Here is an 18,474-nt window from a genome sequence, read left to right as displayed (position 1 = left end):
CTCCCACCCCCTGTTACAGTCCTTGTCACATACACCAAATACACTTGTGAAAGAGTCATCTATCATAAAATTAACAGATGTGAAATAAAGTCACATTTAAAATAAAGGTGGACTGAAGTTTATCAGTATTTGGCATGAGACTTACCTTAAATGAGAACTTTTAGTCCATTACTCAATCTTGAAGTACTTGTTTAGGCACTTCTGTAGTCCTATTAGTCATTTAGTTGGAACATCTCCTAGTCTTTCAGTTTGTACAGCCTGTGCTGGTTTGAAAATAAACCACAGTGAGAGATGAACCCCACACAAATACCTTGAGAGCAGGTCAGTTACAATTTAATAAAAAATACTACTGTAAATGCAGTGATACAGAAAAACTGGCTTAAACTCACTAAGTCAGAGTACAATCTCGCACCCTGTTGGTCTTGGTAGTGGTTGCAGTCTGATTAAGCAGTGGTTGTAGTCCTGTTGAAGTGATTGCAGTCTTGTTGAAAGCTTTGGTCCTTTGAAAAGTCTGGTCTTCCTCTGGGTCTCTTGAGCAATGGTGGTGGTACCCCAAGTCCCCAAAACCCCAGATGATAAACAGGTTCAGGTGCTACCTCCCTCGGTTTGGGGAGTTTCACAGCGGAATGGTGTAATACTCTTGAGTCATTGCAGTCATCCATTCTTGCTAGGGCCATTGAGTCCACAATGGACCCTGAGCAGAGATGACCCCCTCAGGATGGGTGTAGTTACCATGCCTGAGTTAATTGTGAAGACCATTGTGCCTTGCAGGGTTTGCCTCTTCTCCCTTATCTAACATCCAGTCTGAAGGGTTGGGTGCACACTGGGCAGCTGTTAAAAACGACCCACTGTTAACACTTCATCAAGTGTTATGTAGATGGGAGTAGAATACATAGCTTGGTTACACCCCACATTGTAACCCAGGACACAGGCTCAGAACTGGTTCACAAAGTAGGTGAACAGGCACAACTACACATGTTTATGGGTAAGATCATGAAAGACTGTTAGTATCGATCAGTCTTTGCATTTCTGTAAGACTCTTTAGAATTGGGTCATCTTTCTGTTTCAAAAATTTTTTTGATGGACTGTAAAGATGCGGTTGGTTTTGGTTGAACTGGGATTTTTCTCCAGCACATGGTTATAATGTTTGCTGCTTATTAGTAAATAGGATTGAAGGATGGCTTTTTGTACAAACAGGCTGATGAATACTATGCCTTCCTCTCACTCCTTATAGTCTGACATGCTAATATCAAAGGTAACTATTATTGAATTTCTTCAGTTAAGCCAAGACCAAATTGCAAGAGTGACTTTGAATAGAAAGGAAGAATCATTTAATAGAGAATTCTATGTACATCACTGCTGCCTTAAATGGAAGAGGTTTTACCTGGACTATCTTTTATACTTTCAGAATTACAAAATAGAGGTGTGTGTAGACAGAACACTAGATGATGAAGACTAAGTGGCTAAGAAGTAGAACTTGCCTTTTTTTTACCTCATCATGTAGCACAAGCGACTACATGTGCTCTTGCCACCTTCATAAGAATTTACTACATTTAATGTAGCAGAAGCTAAGAGTGTTGAAAAGAATTTACCGACTTGTATATTTTACTGATTTTGTAAGTTTTGTGCTTTCTTCATTTGAAGCACAGACACGTAGGCTAGGGTCTAAGCAGTATATATAAGAGGGAAAGGGAACGTACGATTGTGATTACTGAGTTCAAGAAGATCTTGGCTTCGGTCCCAAGAGATTTTTAAAGTGAAGCAGAGGGGGCTCTTAGTCTATAAAATACTTGAGAGCAAACATAACTTAAGCATTCTAATTGCCTACCAAGTTAACTGTGCATCTCTTGTTACTTTTCTGACCACAGGGAGTTTGACAGCTCTAGTGTATCAGCATTCCATCACTCCACTGGCATTGCCCTGCAAGCTCCTCATCCCAGACAGAGGTATGCTTGTTGAAGTACAGAAGATATATTCCCAGCCAAGTTTTGCTTCAAAGTGTCAGTGTCTGAAGGCAGGTGAATGTGTCGCAAGTTAAGATCGAAGCAAAAACTCAACGGGGAGGAAGCTGTGGGTTTGTCTTCAGTATTGGTGATGACCCTTATCCAAAGTGTGGTTGTGAGCATACTGGTACTGTGATATTCCAGTCATAAGCGTATATTCATTGTGGAAATCCATGCAGTAATTTACCATGTGGGAAGACAAATGTCCTTCTTAGACATGACATTATGCCAGTGTATGGTTAGATTTAACAACTCATTCAGGTCTGGTTAGCAAAAGGACAAGTAGATAAGAGTAGATGGTGCCCTGAGTGAGACACTGGCAGGAAGAGTGTAGCAACTTGCACAGGTTCAGATATTGTTCAAGTAAATGATCAAAAAGCCTATGTTGCTTCATGGGATTATGATTCTAATTTTGCTTATGCTGATTTCATAAACCTCTCTTAAGAAAAAAACAAAATGCTCATGGTTTTCCAGTAATTCAGTTGTCTTATGTTCTCCCACATAAAGTTAACCCTTTAAACTTTTGTCATGGATCATGTGTTAATATACAAAAATAGCATTTGATTTATGCAAATACACCAGTGAAACCATTTTAGCACAAAAATATGCTCTGGTACATGTGACAAGATCTCATGCATTTATATGGCGAAACAGTGTGGAGGTTGGCTTGTTCTCTTTATCCCCCTCACCTAAGATGGAAAAATTATTCTGTTCTTCCAGAGGTACAGGTCTGGAACATTTGCCTTGTCTTGAATAAACATAACCACAGTGAAATTTTATTTTGTTTTTATTTTTTAATCCAATTCGATTATGCATTTTAAGATGATTTTCTGTAGTTAATGACAGGATACAGTGCCTGGAGTGTTTAAAACATTTGGATAACTGTAACTAACCATGTGAATAGTGTCACAAACTGTATTATGGTATTATGGCTCTCTTCCTCATTTGATTATATTCAAAGACAGCATGCCTCATGCTAAATGCAGCAGTGAGATCTTTTTACGTGCATTGATATACTTGAAATAACATGTTGGTGGACAGTTTTCTTACTACTTTTAACAATTTCCTCCCAATTTCCTCAATTGGGAGGAAATGTTCCACTGCTGTCTTAATAGTTCAGATGTTTTTTTTTCAACTTAAGAAGAAGGTTTTGTTGTCATCCTCTGGATCAAAACATAATTAATTGATTTCATCATGGTAACACAGAGTCTTTTTGTATAAATTACTGTAAATTATACAAATCAAATGATATCATTAAAATCACACTACTCAAGATATTTTTGGCTGTAGTGAGGGAGTACAGCTATAAGTATTGTCTTAATGTGTAATCATGTGAGTCCCTACAGCATATGCCTGTGTTATGTCTTTTATTGTCAGGAAATAAAAGTTAAGCATCCTGCTTGCAGTGCTCAAGGCAAAAAAAAACCTGATGCAACATAGATGATTATAATTGCAGATAAAAGGTGGTTTCATGTTTCCGGCCAAGAGTTGTTCAGTAGATGAGATCACAATTATGTCTAACAGCTCATACGTGACTATGGACTTTGATTTGTTGATTTAAATCCATACAAGACATGGACAGTGTTTTCTGTTTGCAGATCCCTTGCAGGAGATAGCAGAAACTTCTCCACAAACTGCTGCAAACTCCGCTGCGGAGCTTCTCAAACAGGGTGCAGGTCTGTTAAACTTTTATCCTTGTATTTGACTGTTACCAAAGTTTGTACCTTACAGGCTGGAAGAAGCTGAAGCTTAGACTGGATTAAAGGATATATAAAGATAGCAGTTAAATTTATTGTGCTGGGTAGAAGTGTAAAGGGCATTGTTAGGATACGTACCAAGTTTTTTCCGTTTTCTGCAACCAGCTCCTACATTCTGTGTTTCGTTTCCCATCATGTGTCTTGTGAGAATATTAGGTGTATGTAGGTTACTTCAAGCACAGCGATTTTTAAGCAGGACATTGCTTTCATAACTGATAAACTTTGAGAGGATGTTTTCAACCTGAGGTTGCAGAGGTTCACGAACTGTGTGAGGTCTGCAAAAGCCAACTAAGGAAAGTGTTCAGTTAGGGTTAAGTTCTCATCAGTTAACAATACCACTGTAAAATGCTTACTGTTGCATCAATCTGAAAAAAATATTAAAGAACAGTTCTCTCTACTTCACTTGGTGCTGCATTTTCTTAGGAAATGTCATGTGTCTTTTCCACTGGGTGCTTTTATGGATTCTTATGCATAGTGCAGCATCCATTCTGGCAAGTTGAGTTGTGTTACTGCAAGCTTATTTGGTGTGACAGAAGAACCATGACCAGAGTATGTTCAAATTGTGTGATGCTATGCACTATTACCATCTGTATGGCTCTCAAACTAGGGTGTTTGCAAGAGCTGTGTAGAGGTGTGCTCTGCTTCTTATCTGCTTTGTTAGTGTGCATCTGATCCAGAGAACTAGTTAAACAGCTTGTCTGAAAAAGTGTGGTGACATTCTAACTCACCGTATTGGATAATGCTCTAAGTACTCTCCTGCACAATCTTAAGTTGTCTTTAGAAATGCGACCAACTGTGTTACTCAGCTGTACAGTGGGCATGTTCGGGGGATCTTGCCCAGGTCCTGCAGTGGTCATTGGTTTTCAGGTTGCTCTGCATTCTCCCCAGAAGCCACCCAATTAGTGCCGTTAGAGCACAGGAATACACTACATTTGCCCCTTTCTTTTGAGTTTAGCCTACCACTGGATGCACAAGTGTGTTGTGGCAAAGCATGTGTTTCTAAGAATGCTGCCTCACGCAGCATTTAGAGCACTTCTGAAGGGGCAGTTGTCAAACTGGCCAGCTCTGCAAAGAGTGTTGCTCTTTGCTTGCGCAGCAATCTGCTTTGACTTCAAAATTTGAAGCACCACTTTTGAGTGCTGTAATTGAGCAGGCATGCGTGGCTGAGGCAACGGCAAACCTTTGTGAGGCTGTGCTGTGAGTGAGCATGTATTAGCTCACTAGTTGGTGTTTGTTGCAGCCAACAGGGAAAAAAAACAGAATCAATTTTTGTAGAGCTTTACTTCCTATCAAAAGGAGCATATATTATCTTCCAAGAAATACTGTTTTCTCCTTGCTCAGACAGTGCTTTTCAAAGAAAAAGAAAGAATTATTCTTCAGCTGGGGCAGTAGTCAGATAAGTCTTAATGGGAGCTTTTGTATCATGGATCATTTAGGGTACTTAGTACATTTGGTTTTAGCCTGTTTTGATGTTTTTGTTGTTTTTAAACAAGGATTTGGAACCCAAATAGATAAATTAGCTATGAGAGGTTTTCAGAGTTGTTTTTTTTTTTGCCTTGATACATCAGGGGTTCCTTTCCAGTCACAGAAGCATTCAACTTGTGGAGTTCTACTCTGAAGTGCAGATTCAAAACATGTAAATTGAGTCCTTTCAAAGAAACTTTAAAGCAGATATACTTACTCCCTGCCCTTCTATACCCACACTTCTCTCACTCCACAAGCAAAAAACCAGTCTGTTTTCCTAGAATGATTATTTTTATAGCTCCCTGAAAAACCTAATGAGCATTTCCAGGTTCTGAGTGCTGAAGCTGACTAGAAATCCTTTGCTTCTTAGACACTGACAATTGAAGACTGGAAACCATACAGATAAGAGGCTTTTCCCTAGAATACACCTTGCTTTATTAATCTGCCTGTTCAGCAACAAAATTTTCTACTCAAATAAATTGCAGTTCTTAATTCTCTTTACACTGATACAGTCAAGAAACTAAGCATTCTGAACAAAGGACATTCCCAGTCTAAAAGCAGCATTGTTAAGCTGTTGCTGGTGGCACAGATGTGCTTCAAAATGTCACCTGTGAAAGATAAAAGCAGCAACATTGCAGGGCAGCTGCATTGAACGAAAGATCTTCCTTTTGTTGCAGCTTGGAGCATGGTTCCTCCAGGATTACTGTTTTCGTTACCTTGTCAGGCCATGCATGATGTTCTTTAATGACAAATCTTTCTGTATTTCTCATTACTGTTTCTCTCCTTTTTAAGCTGACATGTTTTCACTTTGCAACACTTTCATAAGTTTCCATTTATTATTTCCTGTGCTTTCCATTTATTATTTCCTGTCCTTTCCAGAAGCAAAGGACACTCTGTATTGGGTAACTTCTGTTACAACTATCACTTTGAGGGCAATCTAGATAAAATGCTTGGAAATTTAATTTAGAAACAAAACCTGAAAACAGTCTGTTGACAGCAATGCACTGTGTGGCAGAAGAGGAAGGGACTCTGATGTGTGTGGCTGTGAAAGAAGGGAAACTTCCTGTTCTGAGGAAGGACCCATTGGATAGTGAAGAGCTTTAGATCTGTAGTGACCATACACAGTAATGTGGGGAGAAGAAGAGAGCTTATGATTTGGAATGTTCATTACAGTTTTGGGTTGGCTACTCATCATCTTAAGTCCTCTCTGCATGAATTTAACTGATTGAAGCAAAAGTTTTTGAAATTTTCACTGCAATGCAAAAATATATTTTTGAAATTTTACACTTGCAAATCAGATAAATGAAATCTCAGGATCCATTCTTTCACTGATGGACTCCAAAGCTTGAAGTTACTGGGCTGATCATTATGCTGGAGTCAGGCTTATGCAGTTTTTAACTGTATAATTACTTGGTTGTTTTGAAAGTGCCAGTGTCTAGCTCTATAATTTTATGTAGATGGTCATAGGAGAAATCTTAAGACAGATTACAGAATAGCTAAATAAAAAGATAAACTGTTAGATTTAATTTAAAATCTTTTCTTTCATAGTAATGTTGGCAAGCCAAATGAAACTGCTAAACAAATGAAATGTAACCATGGTAATTTGTATGTGTCAGCTGACAGAGTTGTAAATTTTGTCCTGGATACCTACACAAGTGTTTTTACCAAACATAAAATCTCTTGATGCTAGTGTTTAGCTATGGGTGTGCATAATCATTCTTGCTTTTTCTTAATTTGTTTGTAAATTTGACTTTATACCATAGTTCCATAGTAAGCATGTGAATAATTCTGTTAATACCATGTAATAGTCCATGTTTTAGATGCCACTGTACTATGTAGTAGTATAGAGTAGTACAGTACTACTGTATAATGCTATATAATATTAATACATACTTTCCTAATGCTCACTGCAGATTTGATACGAAACCATGTAAAAAAAGTAACTGATAACCTTAGAAACCCGTGAGTATCTATTTTATAGAGATATTTCAGAAGTTGCTAATATCTCTAGAAGAGGAATAGTACTTTTAGAAGTAAGTGCATGCTGAAATAAAGAAAAGGCCTAAAAGTGTATGTCAGTAATTTTTATCAGTATGGAAATTGTTTTACTTGCTCTGAAATCAGTAAACATACATAATACTATTAATGAGAATTAAAGAGAAATGAGCTTTGAAGTAACCCTTATTTCTTTCTGGTGTGAAAACATTCTTGTCTTGCCAATCAAGTGAATGGTTTCCTTTGAATATAGTTTAAATATTTGAAACTGTAGAACGTGTGAATGTATGCTGCAAATGTGTATTTCCTTACTGGCTGATGTATTTTAACTTAAAAGCAAAATATCCCCATTCTTTCAGGAATGCCTTTGCTCAGTACTACCTACAAGTGTACTCTCTGGTGTTGCTTTGCATTTATTTAAATTTCAGGATATCTACAGGCAATAATAAATACATTCATTTGCTTTGATATAAAGGTATCAAAACCAAAGGGAGAGTAAAAGGCCTATGAATCTCAAAATCTTTCCCCTCTTTCATTACAGCTTGTAATGTTTGGTACCTGAATTCAGTAGAGATGGAGTCCCTCACAGGATACCAGGCAGTACAGAAAGCTTTGAGCCTGACACTGATGCAAGATCCGTCTCCTATCTCAACCGTTGTCCATTTCAAGGTGTCTGCTCAGGGAATCACACTGACAGATAATCAAAGAAAGTAAGCAAATAAGGATGGGAAGGGATTATCTGTCCCTGTCCCTGTTGGCCACTGTTGATTTGACGTTCCTAGTTACATTTTGCAATCTCTGTCTCAGAGGATACCAGGATTATAGGAATGATGGTGACTATGTAAGATAGCTGTAGTACAGAAAAATATATTTTAAAGTTGTGGACTTTATTTCCACATGGTATATTTTACCTTTGGAAGGTCACTTTGATAGGACATTTTTTATTGTTATTTCTTAGGAAAGTAATGGCTTTGCTAGCATTTGATATTGAACTTGTTCTGTGAAGTAATTTATCTTCATGATTGATGTCTTTCACTAGTATCACTGAACAGAGCTGACTTAAGCAGATGATGTGTATCTCCAGGATCTGAAACAGTGTTTTGGATAGCCTGTAAAAAACTGTGATAAAAAGTTAATTTATATTTACTTTGTGGTAGCCTAACTAGCACTTAGAACAAACTCTTTCAATTCTAAAAATTACAATAACAAAAGAAGGGCAACAGGAATTCATTATAGGTTAAAAAAAAAGAAGTGCCAGAGTTCTTCATTCCATGCGGTTTGCAATCATTTGTAGCACATCACAGAACCTTTACCTTAATGGTAATGCCTAGGAGTGTGAATATTTTGAAATGTAGTATGATCAAATTATTCGCAAGTTCCACAAAGTTGTCTGTCCCACTAAAATAGTATCTAAATGGCCAGCTTTTAGAAAAAATACATTTCATACTCCTAGCTCTTAGCTTGAGAGTCAGTTTTCCTTTAGTTCAAAAAACTTTATGTTAGTGATTTAAACATGTATTTATTGGGTTAGAGCAGTTCAGGTGGATTTCGAAGTCACTCAAAGATAGCAAAAAATATTGTCTGTATTAAATTAAGACTAAACACAATTTATTTTTCAGATTAGTTTATTGTTTGGAATTCCAAGCATCTTTACTGTTTCTGAAATTCATTTTCTTTCTTCCTATACAGACTCTTTTTTCGGCGACATTATTCAGTCAACACTGTTATTTTCTGTGCTTTGGATCCACAGGACAGAAAGTAAGTATGACAAGCAGTATTTTTAATATGTTACTTGTATTGTTCTACCAAAAAAACCCAACAAACTAAAACTAACATTTTTATTTCTCCATTCAATTTTTTTTTTACTGTTTTCTTAATGGACAAGGTGGATGAAAGATGGCCTTTCTGCAAAGTAAGTAGAGTCTCTTTTACCTGAATGTTTGGTGTCCTAAATTACTTTTGTCTGAGAGGCGGAAGGGAAAGCATCTGTTCAGAGACAAAAGTCTCTCATATCTCTGTAATTAGACATTGGTTACTTCATCTACACCTCTGCAAATTGGGGTCTAATTATGTGATGGGTGGGGGTGGGAAGTCTGGAGCCAGAGCTCATATGGTTTATTTAGATTGAGGGTCTGTGATTTGACTGTGGTTTCAGACATTCCAATGATACTTGCTCTCTCAGTTTTGTGTTCCACCTGTCCAGCAAGACTTAACACAAGGTTTTCTCATTTAGACTCATAGCTTTAAAAAAAATCCCTCTTCTAGTACATAGATGAAAACACTCCTAGTAATATTAGCGTATGGCATAAATGCATGATTACCTGTGGATTGCAAAGTGTTATCTGTTGAAGGTAAACGTTGTTGTCACCCTTTAATCAAAAGAAATTATTTATACAGAGAGGCTCAGCACTTGTTTCTGGAAAGGAACAGAAATAGATGGCTTAAATCCTTTTTCCAGTACTCTGTCCATTAAGATGTGTGGCCCTCAAATTCCTCACTTTGGGCAATCTCTGACACACCACACCACACCACACCACACCACACCACACCACACCACACCACACCACACCACACCACACGCCCCCCCAACTAGGTTAGAGAACAGCAGTATAGAATCCAATTAAATATATTTCCAGGGTTATCAGCATGTCTCTGATAGCAAACAGTACAGGATGCCATATGGACAAAATAGCAGGAAGGAGACAGTCTGCTTCCCTGATTCCCTCCTGAGCTGGCTTCCCACTCTGGACCGCTGTGTTTAGCAGCCACATGGAGCCTTGTCCATCAGAACAGAGAAGTCTGATATGTGTGCTTGGTTTCTGCAGTATCTTTTCTGTTTTATGAAGTGAGGCAATGCCTATCTGTCAGTTCTCTGACATACTTTGATTGCTGCCCTTGCAGAGTGTTTGGGTTCATTGCCCGGAAGCAAGGCAGTGCCACAGACAACGTATGCCACCTCTTTGCAGAGCATGATCCAGAACAACCTGCCAGTGCTATTGTAAACTTTGTATCAAAGGTCATGATTGGATCCCAGAAGAAGATCTGATGCCTTTCCATCCTTGATTCAGAACTCTTTGCTGGCTTCACTGAAGGAAATCACTGTGAGAAGGAGAAAAGCTATTCAGCAACAATGTCTGAATATTGTCATTCCCAATAAGAAAAGCAGAGGATGATCTGTGTATTGTGTTTGCAAGACCTCAGGCTTTTATTTCAAGATGCCTCACAAAGCATTATTTCTTTGTTTTTATATCAGAGGACAAAAAAAAAGAAGCTGGGTGCCACCCTAAACCACGTAGCCCTTACCTGAATGAAACATAAATGAAGAACTTTTCTCCTGATGAGTTTCTAATGTATCTTCATATGCTGTTTCTCATAGTTTATTGGAGCAGAAATACTTAGTAGATTGCACTACTTTTTTGTTCAGGAAGTGTTTTGTAAAACCTCCACAAAGACACTTGCCATGATTGCATCAATGGTAGTTATAGGCCTTGCAAACATACTTTTAGGAGAGTGATCATCTGAGGAAAACTATTTGCTCTTCCCTATGTCTTTGTCATCAGTGATGAGAACTGAATGAAGAAAGGGGAAGATATATGTGAAGAGAACGTTTGTGTAAGTTGTTTTATGGTAAGAAAGGAGTGGCAGTGTGGAATATTCAGGAAGATAGCTCTGTATTTAGTGTTAAGAAGGCTGAGCTGTTTTAGTTTGAAAATTTTTCAGTAGAGCAGAAGTGGCAGAACAAAAAGAGGTGTGAAAATCTGTTCTATAATTAGGGGGGGGTTGTAATTTTTTTTAATATGGAGAACTAAGCAGGGGAGATTAAGCATTTTATAATTACAGGATAAAAATGAGAGGAAAGCAAAGAGAAAGATTGTATAATTTATGCATTTTTACCAGTGACAGATTATTTATAGTGGATCTCAGATCTTGGTATGTCAGAGAGACAATTCTTAAACTAGACCACTGTTAAGCTTTACCTTTAGCACTAATTTGTGTAAGTAAATGTGTGTGTAGCCTGGGCCTTGCAAGAGAAAATAGTCTGATATTTTGTCTTTTGTCTTACAGTGACAACACTCTTCCCATTTTCTGCCTCTGCAATACTGTTTTATTCCCCTACATAATATGTAATTATATTTACGGACTCTTCTACCCCATTATTTTGCTGGAGTTTTGAGGATTATTTTACCTTTTTTTTTCATCTATAGGAACTATATTGATTTGTTATTCCTTGAGCTAGGGAATCTGAAAGTGGATGGAATTTATTTTGTTACTTTGTCCCATTTTTTGAGAGCATTTATGTCATGATTTCTACATTCAGCACACTTGTACATATCTCTTTATCTTTCTTAACACATTGATATATGAAATGCATAAGAAAGTGCTATTTAGCTTTATAGAAAATTGATGCAGTAGGTTACAGTGGAAGCCTGAAGTGGAAGGGAGAGTAAGCCACTGAGATCTCCTGTGTAGTTCCCATTCATTCAAAAAGAGCAGTACTAGACCCCTGTATGAGAACTGATGGTTATAATGCAACTTTAGTGTGGCATGTGCTGAAAAATTTCATTGCTTCTGTTTCTTTCATGTGTAGCTGTCAACATTATGTTAATAACCTGAGGAATAAAATAGCATTTTGTATTTTGTATGTTGATAGATGAGCCACTTTATCCACTTGTAGATTTTAATCCTTTTATCCACCAATTTGAACTATATTTGCCCTGTATAAAATAAGGGTTTTTTTAAACAGCTCTCTGTATTTCCTGAAGGGTCGGGAACATGTTAAACCTTTTTCAGTGACCATAGCGGAAGTATTACCAAATTATTTGTGTAACTACCAATTTTGTGTAAATAACTTTTATATTTTTAAGAGGAAAGTAGTGAGGAAGAGAGAGAGAGAGAAGAAATACTTGAAGTTTCCTGAATTTGGACCAGAAAGTGGTGTATTAGTAGCAGTAGGCATTGGATATCTGTAGAGGGGTGAAGCAATACAAAGTGCGGAATTCAGTAGCTACCATTGAAGCAAAAAAGGCAAGTACCTCTGATTAGTAACATATAATTCCGTTCTTTTGGCACAGAGGTATAATACTTCAACAGTGTTTGTGTACCATCCAAAAAAAAGAATGCAGTTCTTACAAATAGGAGCTTTGCTCCTTTTTATAAAATATGAGAACAAGTTTTCTTTTAATATTCTTTTGGTGTACTAAGATTCCAGTTGCCTAATCTCATCACCCTGTTGGAGCCCACAGAAATTCTTCAGCTGACATTTCAAGTAGATTTAAGTCTCAATTAGATTTTAAGCTGATGTATCATAAGAATTGAAATGGGGAGGATTTTTTAAACTATATTTTTTTACTTATGTAGATAATAAATTTTAGTGTATCTTCTTAGACACTAAGTGTTGGCCTTTGGGCTGAAAACAAAATGTCTTTTTTTCCCGTGTATTGTCATTTCCATTCAGGACCTTATTTTATATTCCTTGTGCTTTCTCAAGGTCTGCTGAATTCAAAAGCATGAGGGATTGCATGCTGACACTCCTGGTGGTATTTTCTGGGAGTTTAGCTCTACTTGCTAAGTGGGAAAAAAGAAGTTACCCTGTTTCTCAGGGAGATTTTCTGTTTTGCATTCCCTTGGACGGTATATTGCCATGTGCATTTGCTTTTTAATGAATTTTAAAATGGACAAAGCAAGATAGTTCAGTATGTAACGTTATGTAGTCTGTGTAGAAAAATATTCATGGAACTTATATGTTCGTGGCAAATATAAGACTAATCTTTATATAGCACTTTCAAGATTTTTGTTAGATGTGTATATGCAATTTCATAACTAATAGCCGCAAGTTGACACATAAATTTAGCCAGACTCCTGTTAATGTGGTTCATAAATACGTTATTGCAATCATACAGTGTTAAACTGCAAAAATGCTAAAAGCCACGTTTTTTATTAACAGTTTCATGTATCCAGCACTGTAATTAAATATTTAATATTTCTTTCTTGGTTTTTCCTACTAGTGAAAATTTTTTTTCTTGAAACTGTAAAGAAGCATCTAAAAGTCTTCAGTATATAAATGAATGTTCTATAAATTCTTTGTATAGTCATTTTCTCTACTCTTCAGATACCACCTCTTTCAGATTATAATAAAATTACAAAAGTGAAATTCCACCACTCTGTCACAGGGCAGTCTATTCTGAATGAAAGTTACCTTCTGGCATTTGAAATCAGCTAATCAGAAAAACCTTCTTCGTGAATGAAGAATAATTTGTGTGCTGGGGTTTAGTTGTAAGAAATGTTTGAGATTTCTTTCAAGGACTTCAGATGAGCCTGTTAATGGTTCAAGTCAGTTGAAGCATATGATTTTCCTAGTTAATTTGTGGTTATAATGGTATAAAAGTATCTATTGCTTGCATTGCATATTTCAGTGTAAGAAGGAAGAATATGATACCATCCTCTGACTTATTGTAACCATTTAACTTTGCCTCCACTCTGCTTATGCTGGAAAACCTTCCAGAGGGGGCTGAGAAATTTAACCCCTGACTGAAACAGTGCATCGGCCAGACAGTGAAGATTGAGTTATATACATGCTTTATCAGGGTTATTTCTGAGACTGATAAACTCTGGTATGTCATGCTTATGCCCTTTCTGTGAGTGTCTTGGTTTGATAAGACAGGTGCCTGCTGAGGAAGGCAGGAGCCTCCCCTGAAATGGAAAATGTAAACCCCCTCCCTCTGAATTGTTATAATTTTGAAATTAAGGGGCTCTCAGGCAAAGATATGGGAAAATGAATAACAGTTCTTTATTAGGGGAGAAAATGAAAAAAAAATGCAGTAATACAAAACAACACTGACAGAGAATATGACCTAACACCCTGTTGGTCAGGATGTTGGTAGCAGTCCAATTAAAATGGTGGCTGCAGTCCTCCTGGAGTGACAGATGTGGTTCTGTTGAAGCAGTGATCCTGTAGAAAGGTGTCTTTTTTCCTCTGAAGGCCCAGTGGCGGTGTAGATGGGCCTGGTCTTCCTCTGGGAATCCAGTGGAAAAGAAAGCTGCTGCTCTGGTCTAACAGGTGATAATAGAATACAGACCCCCGCCCACATTTTGCAACCCAGGACAGTGAGGCATACACTGGCAGGAATTTTTCATTTCGTGTGCTTGACTGTCATTCATCAGTACAAGTGATTGTGAGGTTTATGCATGGTTGTAAAGTGACATTTGTCTATTAAAAGTGTTGGTCTTTTATTAGAATGAATTATAATGTGGAACAGATGACAAGGATGCAATAGTAAAATGATCTTTTTGTGTCAAGAGTCCAGTCTCTCCTGTTAAACTTTTGTCCTTGAACCTGGATGCCATTGTATATGTGTGCTGCTGTTAGGTGTATTTTAAGGCTGCTCTGGAGTGTCTTTGCTCCAGTGGAAGAAAATCTGCTCTCAGGATTCATCCTAGATATTTTCCGAACTAGTTCATATGCAGTTGTTCTTATACCAGTGTTCCCTTAGTATGAATAACTGTCCTCTCCTTGAGATATTTATAGCAGGAGTTCTGCTCCCCCTTGTGTCCCTCAGTCTTCTTTTGGCAAGGCTAAACAAGTCAGCATTTGGCTTTTATGTGCTTTTGTGTTTGAAAGGCTGTTTTTTGTCCATTATGTAATTTATTTGGAGAGACTGTTAAGTATACAGCCAGACACTGTATAAAAAGGGGCAGAAGCTGCTGCCTTCTAATTTTTTAAATGTTTGTATTAGAAAACTCTTGAAACCAGAAAACTCGGCCCACAAGATAGGCAGAGTAAATCTCTCATCTGCTTCTGCTGTTGATACCTAGAATAAAGGTTACAGTAATGTAAACTGTATCAGGGGGTGTGGACAAAGGAAATTACAAGGGGAAATAGCTGAAGAAGTTTTTAAAAGCCAAAGTCAGAAATAGGAAGCTTGCAGGAGACCTAGCACATCTGGCAAGCTACCAAGAGGGCAATGGGGAGCTTTTTAGAGAATTAAAGGATCTTCCTGAATAACTGAGAAGGGATTTGCATCACATGTCACAAGGGATATCAAATCGGAACTGTTCCCTTTCTTTGAAGACATTTAGTGTCTCACAACGTACAAATGTTTCGACCAGTTTTAATGTTTTATTATTTGCAGAATCACAGGGTGGTTGAGGGTGAAAGGGACATAAAGAGATCATCTAGTCCAACTGTGTGGCTTAAAGAGGGACATCTAGAGCCATTTGCCCAAACAGCTTAAATTTACCAGGCGTAGAATCTCCAGTCTCCCTGATCAATTGGTGGTAATTCTTAGTCACCCTCACAGTGTTTCTTAATATTCAGAGCTAACCTCCTGAGTTTCAGTTTGTGCAAATCACCTCTTGTCCTGTTAAGGAGCATCACTGGAAAGAGTTTGGCACCCTCCCTGTATTTATACACATTGATGAGCTCCCCCTGAGCCCTCTTTGCCAGGCTGTACAGCTTCCACAACCTCAGTTTTGTGTCACCAACAAACTTCCTGAGGATATACTCTGCCTGATCATCCATCCAGATCATCAATTAACATGGTATGAAGGACCTGACCCAGTATGGACCCCTGGGATAGACCACTAATTACTGGCCTCCAACTAGACCTTGCACTGTTCATCAGCAGTGTCGGTGCCCAGCTATGCAGGCAGTTTTCAATCCACTTTACTGTCTGTCTATCTATCTATCTACATCAACAGCTTGTCTATGAGGGTGTTATCCGAGACAGTGTCAAAGGCCATACCGAAGTACAGGAAGACAGTATCTACTGGTTTTCCTTGAGCTAAGCCAGTCATTTCATCAATTACTTCCCTTTAACGAAGGTAGATCAGCGATCACTTCCCTTTAATGAAGCCATGCTGACTCCATGGAGGTAGACAGAGGGCTGGAGTACCTCCCCTATGAAGACAGACAGAGTGACTTTGGATGGTGTAGCCTAATAAAGTGAAGGCTCCAGGGAGACCATAATCTTCCAGTACTTAAAGAAGGCTTACATCAAAGATGAGGAAGGACTCTTACCAGGCAGTTCAGTGATCGGATGATGGGTAGCAGAGTAATAGTTTTAAAGAGAAAGAGGGTAAGTTTAGAAGAGGAAATTCTTTGAGTCAGAGGGTGGTGAGGCACTGGAACAGGTTGTCCAGAGAAGCTGTGGATGCCCTATCCCTGAAAGTGTTCAAGGCCAGGTTGAATTGGGCTTTAAGCAACCCGATCTAGTGGAAGATGTTCCTGCCCTTGTAGAAGTCTTTAAGGATCTTCTCTAACTCAAAACCATTCTATGATCTATGATTCTGTGGCCCACAAACAGGTTGTGCTTTGCCTTGCAAAGATTTCTTCTCTTGGTACACAATTTCAGCAGTGTTTTTATGGTAGGTGTTCTGTGTTGCAACTAATCAGTGGTGCCTTTGCAGTAAGGTAAGCAGTGTTTACAAATGGATTCACCTCAGATTTCTGCATGACCTTTTAAAAAAACTAATTCTTTAAAATCATTAAAGTATATTTTCATAATTGTAAAAATCTTCTAATGTCTTTGGTAGTGTTATTTGAAGAGTTGTTTAAAAAGCAGAACTAGCTTTTTATGTAACAATGAATTATTTTCTGTTACGTACTGTCCTCAAATTTTGTTTTAAATATCTATAACTATTTGTATCCAGTCTAATGAAATCTGACTTTTGGATTTTTTTCTGTTGCCCACCTGTATTATGTACAACTTCTAACCACTTCAGTCTCTTTCCATAACATGTATCTGGTACCAGGTATTTGAAATAGCACTTAGAAGTCTGTTAAGGATTTTTATGAGGAAATGTGGCTTAACATTTGTCAGTATGTTCTGTCACAAGGCAGTTAAGAAAAAATCCCTAAAGGTCGTATTGAGCATGTAGTAGCATAACTACAGTATATGGTATATACATGCACTGAAACCTGTATGTAAATTTGTTCCTGTCAAATATATATTTAGTCTCATGCCAATTGAAGAGCATCCAGATTTGGTATTTTTTCTGTATTACTTCTTACATGGGACCCATCCTTACCTGTTTCTCAGCAGAAATGGAATAAACATGGTTTGAATCTCTTCAGTGGCAACAGTTAGTCACCTTTCACTGTAACTTGAAACTTTTGTGCCTTATTTTGTTAGAATAACATGTTGAATAGCTCAGAATTTTGCTTGCTCCTACCTCTGATACATTTGTTAGGTGTGGAATACTTCCTGGCCTAAACCTTAGTCCAGTTCATTGACTGACATGCAGTCTGAGTATACATTTTCCTGTGTGCACTGTCACACAATGTATTGGTTTTGCATGCCCTGGCTTTTGGTAGCAGGGGGGCCACAGAGGTGGCTTCTATGAGAAGCTGCTAGAAGTTTCCATCATATCTGGCAGAGCCAATCCCTGATGGGTCTGAAGAAGGACATGCTGCTGGCCAAAGCTGGGCCAATTAGAAAGGTTGGTAATGTCTCTGTGATAACATATTTAAGAAGAGAATCAAAAAGTGAGGGGACAGTTTTTCCTAGCCAGAGATGCCTGTATAACTTAGATCAAAGTTACAAAGTGCTTATATAGCTTGAGTTATAAGATAGCTGTATAACCTGATGTATCTATATAACCTGATATCAATATAACCCAAATAATGATTTTTTATATATAACCCAAATAATGACTTTTTATATATCTGTATAACCTGATGCGTATGTAACCTGAATCATAGTTTTTTATACCTATATAGCATGATATAAATAACTTTTTATACAAGGTATTGGCTAGTATATGGTTAACTAGTTGCTTAATGCTGATTACACAAAAAAAGAAGAAAAACTCACCAGGTGGATAGCTTTAGAAATAGATAAGTATAGTGCTAATGAAAAATTGGCAAATACAAAGCCAGTTAGCCACAAACCAAAGAATTTAGTCTGGTTAAGACCAGACACATCAAGGAACACCGTAACTGTACATGATCCAAAGACAAAGTTGAAAAGTTCAGATGTGAGGAAGACTTTGGAAGCCTTCATCAAAGATCCCTGATGACCCCCAAATTGGGGAGATGCAAGCACAGTGCAAAAGAACTAATAATCCTGAGATCATACAATGTAAATTAGTTCTGGCATGTACAACATGATGATGTTGTAGTTGCATAGTGATGCTAAGCAATACTTACTGTATAAATATACCACAGTGTGGAGGCCTTTGAACCTATTAGGGAAACTTCTAGGGTATTTCCTTGGAAGAATTTACTAGACACTTCGAGAATATCTCACTCCTCAGGG

General features: G+C 37.8%; 1 protein-coding gene across 9 annotated transcripts in view; it reads left to right on the top strand.

Annotated features, from left to right (window-relative positions):
* The window catches only part of TNS3 (tensin 3), a 208,726-nt gene extending 191,440 nt beyond the window's left edge, over nt 1-17,286 (top strand). For 8 of the 9 annotated variants that reach the window (XM_071429877.1, XM_071429876.1, XM_071429875.1 and 5 more), the window contains 6 exons: nt 1,869-1,946; nt 3,602-3,679; nt 7,761-7,929; nt 8,909-8,977; nt 9,105-9,131; nt 10,121-17,286. In XM_071429877.1, coding sequence (XP_071285978.1) covers nt 1,869-1,946; nt 3,602-3,679; nt 7,761-7,929; nt 8,909-8,977; nt 9,105-9,131; nt 10,121-10,265 — 566 coding nt within the window. In that variant the 3' untranslated portion in view covers nt 10,266-17,286. The remainder of the gene's footprint in view (nt 1-1,868; nt 1,947-3,601; nt 3,680-7,760; nt 7,930-8,908; nt 8,978-9,104; nt 9,132-10,120) is intronic. The other variant, XR_011679613.1, reaches the window with a different exon arrangement.
* The last annotated feature ends 1,188 nt before the right edge of the window (nt 17,287-18,474 follow it).

The sequence above is a fragment of the Agelaius tricolor genome, unplaced genomic scaffold (assembly GCF_023055355.1).
Source record: "Agelaius tricolor isolate 1412-34295 unplaced genomic scaffold, bAgeTri1.0.p SCAF_6, whole genome shotgun sequence".
Lineage (NCBI taxonomy): Eukaryota > Metazoa > Chordata > Aves > Passeriformes > Icteridae > Agelaius > Agelaius tricolor.
The sequence above is the reverse complement of the archived record's forward strand: the minus strand, read 5'-3'. Positions and strand labels throughout refer to the sequence as shown.